The sequence below is a fragment of the Atractosteus spatula genome, chromosome 4, assembly GCF_055471065.1.
Source record: "Atractosteus spatula isolate fAtrSpa1 chromosome 4, fAtrSpa1.hap1, whole genome shotgun sequence".
Classification (NCBI taxonomy): Eukaryota; Metazoa; Chordata; class Actinopteri; order Semionotiformes; family Lepisosteidae; genus Atractosteus; species Atractosteus spatula.
In genome coordinates, this window is record NC_142709.1 from 62,273,840 (window position 1) to 62,284,761 (window position 10,922).

Below are 10,922 nucleotides of genomic sequence, written 5' to 3' on the forward strand. Positions count from 1 at the left end.
CTCTGAATTGCAACCAAGAACTGGCTGTGATACCCAAGGAAAGATACTCCGATCGAGGGTAAAGATGTACAGTAACCTACCGCTGAAAAAAAAAAAAGATCACGATGCTGCTTCTACTGCGTTGCAATTGTAATGTTTCATTCTTCGCGTAGGTCACTTGATCGCTTATAGATTTATTGTGCATCCACTAGAATCCTTTGGACCACGTGAGATGAATGTGTAATGACAAAGTCCCAGCAGAAAGCAAGCAGCGTCTCTCTGCTTGGCATTTCTGCATACTGACATGGAGATAGCACACCGACGCAATTTTCTAGGAATGGACTTGGATAGTCACTTTTGGATGTAACGGGTTTTTTTCTCTCGTTTTTTTTTATTTTCTTTGTCTTTATTTTTTAAGTGAAACAACAACCTTAAATCGAACATGGCTTGGCCATGCATCAGTAGAGTGTGTTGTCTGGCTCGATTCTGGAACCAGTTTGATAAATCCGACCTCTCGGTTCCCCTGACTATTCAAAACTACTCGGAAATCACAGAGCAAGAAGTGAAAGCCGTCACTAAACACGTCCCGGGGGACCGGGCTCTGAGGGATGACTACCCCACAACACCCGATAACAGAGGATCGCCTACAGTCCAGGAGTTTGGGAACAGGAGATCTTGGAAGGGACGAAAAGAGACCGGCTTCAAACCCCGAGAGGATTACCACCCGCCCGGTGTGCCGTTCCAGAGCGTGACCCAGTACAAGCAGGATTTTAAGCCCTGGCCAATTCCTAAAAAGGAGAATTTTCCTTGGATAAGCAATGGCGGCAAGAAAGACGGGTTCTCTGCCTCTTTGTCGGATAGCCCCACTCTCCACTACCCCAGCGCGGGCCAGCAAAGGGGGGAGAGGGAAGACAAAAACAGACAGAAGAGGGGAGAAGAGCGCCCAGAAAGGTCGAAAACCAGCTCGTACAGGTATGTTAACTCGGAGCTGTTCTTTCAGCACCATTTATTATCCCTGGTCTGCTACCCGGGTGGTACAGCGGAGGTAAAACAAAAAGTGTTATTCTATCTTTTGTACTGTTAACTTTGTAACAGACGCTTATTTAATATCTTTACTACCTGAGTCAATAACACTTTTTCTTGCTCCTTCATATGTACATGAAAGTCCCAATCAGGTCAACGATTTGGGTCAGTTTCACTTAGCTACTGTAGTATTCTGTCCATTTATCTGTCATTCATACTTTGGGGATATTTGTGGTATCAGGTTTTATGATTGTAGCTTTTTTTTTTATTGCTGCCGAGACTAGTTTTATCCTATATTTGAAAAAAAAATGCAAAAAGAAATATTTTTTATGTAAGAGAAAAAATATCTTATAGTTCATTCACAATGGAATAATTTATATCGCGAAATCAGAAATTACGATCGTATTTTGTAACACTAAGCAGTCTTTTTCCCATTCTTACTACGACTAAGTTTTTGCTTACTCTAAGAAAGGCATTACATTTCCATTGGTTTCCTTATGTTGACAACTGAGGTAACTTCGGTGCGCTGCTATAATGATTTGTGAAAACATACTGCTTTCCGATTTCTGTGATGTAAAGTTTGAGCTGCGTTCTCAGCAAAAGTTCTTTTGAACATCAAGACTAACAAAAACGGGCCTGGGTTTGACGTCGACTCATGCAGGGGTGTACTTGATCCCAACTGTTTCGACTAAACAGAAGTCAAACATTTCTACTTTATTTCATTCATTCTGATACAGGAATTTAAAGTCCTAAAAGATTCAAAAAGCTTTTCTTTATGTGGAAGATCATACACGCACATACATCCATGAGTTGTACAGTGTATTTGTCATTTACAGAGCTGGCGGTACTTGATCGAATTTTTAGATTGTGAAAAATAATTGCTGGTCCGCGGAGATTTCAGCGACGCATTAAATTCAAAACGCCTCTTTGTGTGATGACGACAGAGCCTGCAGGCACAAAAAATGCAGATTTTAATCTTACAGATCTCTGTGCATCACAGGGATAGTGGGAGGTAGCATTAGTGTACGCTTGCAGTGCATTTTGGAATACGAGCGATGAATTCTGGAAAAAAAAACATTTAATATAATGAAATAATCCACACATTTCATGGTCCCTTCAATTACGATTAGTTTTTTCCCCCACTTACTGCCACCTAATTTAAATCCTCCAGGTTTAATATAATAAATATATAAAAAAATCGTATATAAAGTATATATGAGAAGTATTAAAATAGGGAATTAAAATAACAAATAGGAACCAACAGTTATTTTTGCGTGTTCGAATATGAAACAGGTTTTAATGTCACTTATTTCCTTTATCTTTAGCTAATGCTTTTCAAGTGCACCGAAACATATTAAATCCTCTATAAACAAGAACTAAATTGACCTACTCAGAACGTCTTAACACTCAATGAAAGCTCTCACTGTCAGATGAATGCTAATATTAATGCCACTACACTACACATACAGTAGCAGATACCTCAGGCAAGTGTTGCAGAAATTAAGAGAAGCTTAATTCTTCTGAAAGATAGAAGTGAAAGATCAGTTTCGCAGTCTGGGGCTGAACTGGGGTGATCTAACTAAAGTTGCCCCTAAATTCAATCTGTGAAGTACTTTTTCACCTAGCCACCTGATGTGCTGTGTAGTGGGACGGGGGATGCTGGCATAAGGGCAGTCATAACACCAGGGTGTGTGCTGCATGGAATGGTGGAAATGAATCCCCTCCCATAAGTAAAGTTCTTTGGAGAAGCACAATATGCACTAAATGTGATTAATTAATAAGAAGAGCCCTGTTTGGGTTGTTTCTGTAATTTCTTCAACTGTATATCTTCTCATTGGAGTAAGCACTCCGGCTTTGAGAAAGCAGTTTTTGAAGCATCACAAATCACATCACATGTGGAATATTGGCACAGAAACAGCATCTTTCTAATAATTCCCTTTTCAGGAATAAACCAAAGGTCCTCTGCTATGGAACACCCACTCCTCCTTCACAGTTTAAAACCTCACCCCACCCCTACCCAAGCTGCATTGATATGTGCTACCCACTGAAAATAGCACTAGCCTTCCGAACTTCATCACTCTTCTTATTTATTTGTCCTAGATCATGCATCTTTTTTACTTCATGCATTGCTTTTTGATCTCTCAGTTCTCCTGTTAGTCAAGGCTCTGTCCATTTCAGTTATGCTCTCATCATCTATTCTCTTAATATGATTTTCCTAGGATTTTCTCATTGTAACAGAATTATACTGTATCTTTCAAGGCACTGGACCAAAGGAAAAATAAAGAAGTGGTATATATGATTAAATAATGGTCATCAAGTGCCTTGTACTTAATTTAGATTTGGTATTTAATTTTGTCTAACAAAAATATATCATTATCATTCCAACATTCAGTATGTACAGTATACTGATTTTTGCCAACGTTCTTGTAGGCAGGAATTTCGCCCCTGGATGGGTGCCAAACCATCAAAGTCAGCCCGAAAAAAGCCGACCTACATGGGCTCTAGTACTGATGTACCTCCTGAAACCAGCTACAGGGCTGCCTTTGGTGGGGATGTCTTCAAACAGATGGAGACTCTGCAAGTTGACACCAGCACCCAGAGAAACACCTTACCTGACAAAACAGAAGCAAGCACAGGAACCAAGGGGGAGGTACGTTTCTGTGCTCCTTTGTTTTAAAACATAACTATTTGCCGTCTCTAGGCAATTACCAAAGTGTAGTCCTTTCAGCAGGTTAACTCTTATCATCCCAAGTATTGTTTCAGATGGGTGGGTAGGCTTGTAACCAAGTTAAGACTGAGAAATCAATGATCTTGAATAGATTTCTGCAGTTGTTCAATTTATGTTTCATTCCCAAAAAGCTCCAGCAAATTTTCAAGTGCAAAAATATTCTTTCTGTCGACTCTTCCTATTTATGTCTCCCATTCAAGTTAAAAAGCATTCAAACTACTTTCTTAAAATGAGAAGTAAATTTTGTTCTAAAAACAAAGCCAAATGTTTCCAAGGCTTCCTGAGTTGTAGGGCAGGTGAAATAATTGATCAGCACTCTTCAGTCTTCTTGTTCTTAGTATATACAGTGCTGCTGGGACATCATGTTTCATACTCACATGGGCAGCAAAGTAGTAAGGTGAGTCTTTGTCTGCCTTTAACAGACTCTTATATTTATTCTGTAACAATTAACGGATTACTTAAGCCAAGTTTGAAAGATCACATTTCTGTGGTTATGTTTATTTGAAGATGTGGAGATTGTCTCTTTCTTAATGCCTTCTGAGACATGTTAGGCTCAGGATGAAAATAAGAAAGTTAATTTAAAGTTACAGGATATAAACAATGCACCCACTGCATTTTGACAACTGGGAATATTTTGTGTAAATAGCAGGGATGCATAACTTTTTAATTCACATGGTTCAACTAGTTCCCGACTGCTGTAAACACTGTACCAATGGTACTGCTGGTAACGGCATCCTAAGAACCTGCAAGCAACCCAGACCAAGAGGTTAGTAATAAGAAATAAAGCAGAAATTATGTACAACTTTGTATTCCCTTAAATGTCTATGTTAATTGGAAAACATGCACCACTGCAGAGTATGAAATGTAATGTTTAACTACAGGATCCACTGCTGAATTTTCATAATTCATGAAATCCCAAGATGTAACATTAGCATCTTTTATCTAAAAATGGTACACAACTTTGTTGATGCACTTTTGGCAAAGATGTAGATAGTGTCTGTTTAAAAACAAATCCTTGCTGCACTGTTAATATGTGTATGAATGCATGTTGTGGTCTCATCCCTGCTAACTAGATGCCCACCCCTTCTGACTTACCAGAAGAAAATAATCATATTTTTCAAATCTAGGTTATCCTTTTGCTTTTTCTGTTTAATGTATAAATGAAAAGGCTTTACTAACCTCTTCCGTATTTGAATTTTTAAGAGCAGTAGGATTCATTTTGGAAAAATTAATTGATTTATCAAGGTTCTGAGACACAAAGTATTTAAAACACTTCCTCCTCCTTCCTCTTACAGTCAATGAATCAAAGAAAAATGTTTAAAAAAACAAAACAGCATTGGAAGCATTCTTTTTCGAGAAGCTTTTCCAATCACTTTAGCCATCATTAAGCCACGAAAATTATTTAGGGGCATGTTTGAAACTAACATTGTAAATGCCGAAGGCGCTTGACCATACATAATGCTTTCATTTTTAATGTACAGTCTTTGAAACAAAACATATGGAAGAGCAATCAAAATGCCAACAATGCTTCAAGAAGATAGGACACTTGAACAAAACAGTGACCAATCCATGTTTAGTAGTACAGAATAATCCAGTAATAGTCTGATTAGTAGATTTTTCTGAACGCTCTGAATGTGATTTTCACATAGCACCAGGTGATACAGATGGTCTACAGCTCCACAATCAAGAACCTTTCTGTACTCCTGAGTTATCTGAAAAGTGCAGTGAGTTATCTGCCTAGATCCTGATTGTGTGCTTCAAGTTGTGAAGACAGCCCAGGCACTATTATTTTCTTTCTAGTAAAATTGATATCTCTCCCAGCAAAGCAGTAGTTGTGGTATGAATCCAATTTATAAGACTTGGGGCATCAGACACACTGTAAATAATTATTAGCCAAGACAAGGCTGTTTACAAAACAAGACCAGCATGATCTGAAACCCGCAATTAAATGTTATTCAAAGTGAATAATGGAAATAAAAAAGAGAAAAAAAACAGTCCCATGCTTCTGCACAAGAACTTTACCTACAGTCAGTGAATTCATTCAGAATGGTCTTTTATGAACATTTTCTGCCTTTTCATTACGAATTTAAATTGTAGCAAGTCCCATCCCAGTACATAAGTTCTACTAATTGCTGGATTGGTATGGATCCATCACTGCGACTGAATTACACAATACAGTAGGCTTTGTAGTCCCATGTACTACAGACATATCATCCTACCCCATATACATTTTACAATTCCTTTCATTTACAACTACACCAAATTTGCAATTCATTCTATCAGATGGGATTATACTAATTTTACTCATTGATATACTTAACTGGATGAAAAACCATATACTGTACATATATACAGTATGGGGTTTCAGTTTGCACGAGTGCAGAAGTACTGCCTGTTGTACATATAGTTTCTGTACAATGTGAAAGCCCTTTTTAGATAGCAAGTCATGAAAAAAAGTATGATCTTTTTAATATATGACAGTATTTGGATTTATCTAAAGGTTTGACATAAAGCCTGTAGTCTCAGAAGCATTGTTTAGAAATAGGCAACCTATTATCGCAATTGCATTGTGGAAAAAAAAAAGGCTGAGGTTTGCAGTTTAGTGCAGGATCAGAGCCTGCTGTGTCAAGGGACTTAGTACAACATTCATGGCTGTTCACTTTTAGCAACCCAAGGGAAAACATGATTGTATTCATCACCTTACAGCTGGGATAACATGCCCTAAAGGTACAATAATACATATAAACCAAACATACTGTATGTATATGGTTTTCTAGCATGCTAAAATCCTGTTAAGTATATCAATAAATAAAATTAGTGTAATCGCATTTGATGGAATAGAATATAAGCAGGCCTTCACAACCAGCTTCTGAGAATCAAAACTACATTTTCTGCCCACAGAACAACTGGATCTGAACCAGAAGGGAAACCTGCATCTAATTTAAAATACCTTCCATTAATAGACAGTCATTTTGAAAAGTTCCAATTCATTCACCAGATGAATGGTGCAAGCTCTGTTACCTTATATTACCACCATCTATCTGCTCCCAATGTGGCATAGGCAGATTCTGACCACCTGGTGTTAATCGCTGTTTGATGGGAGTTAGTTTTGACAGTCTTCTCCAAATGTCTCCCCATATTCGTGTTTCTGACTGCTGGCAACAACTCTGAATGTGTCTTAGTGAGCACTTGTCCTTTGCTTGCCTTGCAACAGTCATGACCTCTCTGCTGTTCATCCTGCTTGAACACTGATAAATAATTGGCCGTCTGTATCTCATTAGCTATTTAAAACTATATTTTAACCATTTTCTTCTTATTAGCTTCTAAAATCTTGATTTTATTGCTGTTTAGTGCCTTTTTCTTCAGATCATACTGCATGCATTCTGAAAATTAATTGGTTAATTCTAAATTAGATGATTGCAGGGTACATAGAGTAATCTCAAGTTATACAACTGGTATAGAAATACTAGTGAGATCTCTTGTACCTGTGTATGCAAAAGCTCCTGTACCTTTTGAATGCATTTTATTGAAAAATAGAATCTCCATTGTTTTTGACAGTTCAACATTTCGATATGATTCAAGCAAATGACAAAGCTGAATGAAATGGGATGCACCTGTATAACATTATTACAGATAATCTTCCTCCAGCAAACTTTTTTCCCTGCACAATTTCTCACAATACACTTTAGGCAGTGCTTAGGTGTTTGTCTGATCCCTAAACAGATGGTAAATAGCAATCTGGATGGAAAAAGCAACAGAAAAATACACGAGGAGAGAGACATGCATGAACTACTTAGGAATTCAAGTTACCCCTTTCCCCACAATGACAAAAACACTGCAGTACTTCTTTTTCATCATAGCACATCCTTCTGAATCTTAAGAAAGTTGTCCTGGAATACAGTAGTCATTTGTTCCTCTGCTTTATTTTCAAGGAGCAGTTGGTGAAAACCAAGTTATCTCCAAATCCCTCTGCTGTCTTTCAAAGCGGATCACGGATCTTCAACATATGAACAGGCCGTGAACCCTTCCTCTGATTGTAAAGAGAGCCCCGGGATGCTGTATTTTCACTTCATACAACACAAAATCTATGCAAGAGGACATTCATCGTAAATGGGCAATGCCTTTAAAGGCATGTCTTGTAATAACTTTAAAGGCAATGTCTGTATTCTGTATTACAATTAAGTCTGTATACAATAGGTTTTTCTTCCTGATGCTCTAACAAGGTAAAAGGAATGTTTTGGGGATAAAATATGCATGTAAAAATGTCTCAATAAGCTTTTGCAGTTAGAGTTCTTGACAGAATGGCTGCCCTGTCAGTTTTGTGTGTGTGTGCTTGTTGAACTGGAATGAAATTAATCTTTCTTTTGTACATACTATGAATTTATTTTAAAGAACATCCAACTTGAGGTTTTAAAATGGATGCTACAACCGGTTTGATATCCTCATGATAAAGTATTAAGTCGGCTAGATTTTTATTAATGGCAAAACAATAAATATTTGGGTTTTGCGTTTTTTTTAAACTAAAACTCCAAATTTCCAAATTTTAAATCCAATAAGTGTTGTGTTTGTCTCTATTTTTTTAAAACCTGTTATCTAGGAAAAATACTAAAATGAGCAATGATAATGTAAATATTTAAACTGTGTTCAAATAAAGATATTAGGTTCCTAAAATGTTTGTTTTTTTCCCCCCAATACTATCAAGGAAGAATTAAATGTTAAACCTATGATACTAAGAGATTAATTAATTTATGTAAACAATTAAATATACTAAGAGGCATTAAAGCAGAACAAGTGCTATTGGGTCCAAGCACCATGCCTGATTGCCTTGAAGGAAAAATGTTCTGAAAAATGCCATTGGGCCATTTCAGAATTCACTACTGTCAGAGAAGAACAACAGAAGAGACTGTCATGTCACTGTATAAAACAGGGTCTAATACAGAGAATAACTTTTTGAAGTAGCTGAAAGAAAGAAAAGCTTGTCAAACTAGTGTCAAAATATTCCGCACAACAGAATGGTTACCTTTGAAAATTCTGTCTTGTCTAGACTTAATTGTGCTGGGCCCTTTAATCTGACATCTTTTGCATCTCAAACAATTTACAGAATTTGAAGGAAATCTTTTTTCCAGTACCCCCTACGTACATTTTAAGCAACTTCAAACCAGACCCATAAATGTAAAGGTTTAATAACGAAAGCTGTTAAATGACTACAGACAAGACAGTGGCTCTTGAAGAGAGGTACTGTAGTAGTTAAAGCAGCCGCCCTGCGAAGAGATCATCAGGAAGATAAAGGACCAGCTGGTGTGAAGTTGCCTGCAGCATATTTGAGGTACAAATAAAAAAATACACAAAGGGCTTGATTAGACTTGTTTTTATATCCTTTTTAAACAAGTGGCAGGCTCTATGCTCAGAAAGAGAAAATTCTAAATTTATATTTGCCCTTCTGCAAAGGTAAGAGTAAGCCCGATCTTCAGAAGCCATCCTCCCACTCAGCTCCGGAAGCAGCTTTGATTCAGTCCTCACTACTCTACTGCACTTAGCAAGATCCCAGACCCACACAGATGAAAGACACCTGTTCCAGCTTCTGAACAGCATCTGCTTCAGTGCCTAACCAACACCAGACATAGATGTATTCAAATTCTCAAATCGCAACATTCTGAAATCTGTAGGCAGTTCAGCTTCCTGTCCAGGCGCCCAAATGTTTGATGGTTTTGTGCAATTTGTTTGCTGCCAGTACAAGTCAAACTATATCCCAAACTCACTGCCTTAAGATTTCTCAAAATATGCCCCTCTTTTGATCATCTAAGCTGCTGATGAAAAATAAGCTACAGTATAAGGAAGAGCTGTAAAAATGGCAACATGGGTGAGCAGAAAGATTATCATCTTATATTGGCTGGCAGCTTTCATTCAAAGCAATTCACAGGCATTGCAGTTTTTAGTTTTAAATATATAAACACACCTGTACCTATTTGTAAAGCTGGGTTTTCATGAGCAATCTTAATACAGTATCTTGCTCAAGGATACAGCAGCAGTGTCCTCAGTCATGATTTGAACACAAGAACCTCTAGCCAGAAAGCCCTACCACTATTTTACACTGCTAGTGCAAATTAAATTCCTAGGGCTAGAATTGGAGCGTGTGCATTCCTTTAAAAAGGTGTTGTGGGTCTGTTGTACACATTTCAAGCCTAGCTAAGAATGCTAGATTCATCTCACTGGTGACCTAGTCAAGGGAGATCTCAACAGATTTTAAGCAGGTAGAAGAGCAAAACATCTTAGTTGTATACTCTGTATCACAGCACCAGGGATGAAACACTTATTTTAGCACAAAAGCATGTTTGTGCTGTAAGTAATGTGCTTCATTGCAAAATGCATTAGTCTCTCAGGCAGAGGCAAGGCCTTGACTACTATCCCAGGTCACCATTTTGTACTTCTCAGTACCACTCTGCTGCTTGCCTTCAGGTATGACAAGAAAACGGACTGGCAGGGAAATAACTGGAAGTAATCCCAGCTGATTTTGACTGGTATTCTGCCTCCCTCCCCCTCCTTTTTGGTTAAAAAAACAATAAACAGCAAACTACCCATTTTTTTATTGGTAGTGCCATCTGACCTCAATAACTGTTCTTCACAAAGCTGCTTTATTAATAACCCAGCTGTAATCTCTGCAAATCCAGGACAAAAAAGGGAATTTTCAATCATTTTAAGCTGTAGGGAGGACAGGAAGAAGGGAAGAGAGGATCAACCCGGATACATCTGCTCTCCATCGGTTAATGATTACATCAGCAGCTCTTCATCAAAAAAAGGATTTTTTTCCATCAGAAAAGCAGAGAAAAGTGGTGCCTCTCAGAAGAACACATGACCTTAACAAAAATGCCTTAGAATCACACACACTTAGGTGATTTGAAACATTCAAAGTGAAAAATATGGAGAAAAATCAGACTGAAAAAGCAAGGTCACAATGCAGTACATTCATGTTTCTTCACCACATCTTTGCATCTTCTAGAATTGTAGACAATAAAGATCAATGAAATGGAAAAAAAGACTAAGCAATGCACTGTGACCATGATTTTTTGGACAGTAAGGGACACTTTCAAATATTTGTGCACTTATTCTTATTCTGTACTCTACAGTATCAAATGTTCTCTTTCCATCCCAGATTAACAATATCAAGTCTAGCAAAATAAAAGAAGCATCACAA

General features: G+C 37.7%; 1 protein-coding gene across 1 annotated transcript; it reads left to right on the top strand.

The window, feature by feature from the left end:
* The first annotated feature begins 198 nt into the window (after positions 1–198).
* Positions 199–8,401, top strand: map6d1 (MAP6 domain containing 1). The gene is made up of 3 exons (XM_088913559.1): positions 199–951; positions 3,433–3,652; positions 7,663–8,401. The coding sequence occupies exons 1-3, from the start codon at positions 422–424 to the stop codon at positions 7,738–7,740; spliced, it is 828 nt and encodes a 275-aa protein (XP_088769685.1). The 5' UTR covers positions 199–421; the 3' UTR covers positions 7,741–8,401.
* The last annotated feature ends 2,521 nt before the right edge of the window (positions 8,402–10,922 follow it).

Coding starts and splice junctions, on each gene's coding strand:
- map6d1 (XM_088913559.1), top strand. CDS start 422: ATGGCTTGGCCATGCATCAGTAGAGTGTGTTGTCTGGCTCGATTCTGG. Junction 952..3,432: donor TCGAAAACCAGCTCGTACAG/GTATGTTAACTC, acceptor ACGTTCTTGTAG/GCAGGAATTTCGCCCCTGGA. Junction 3,653..7,662: donor GCACAGGAACCAAGGGGGAG/GTACGTTTCTGT, acceptor TTTATTTTCAAG/GAGCAGTTGGTGAAAACCAA.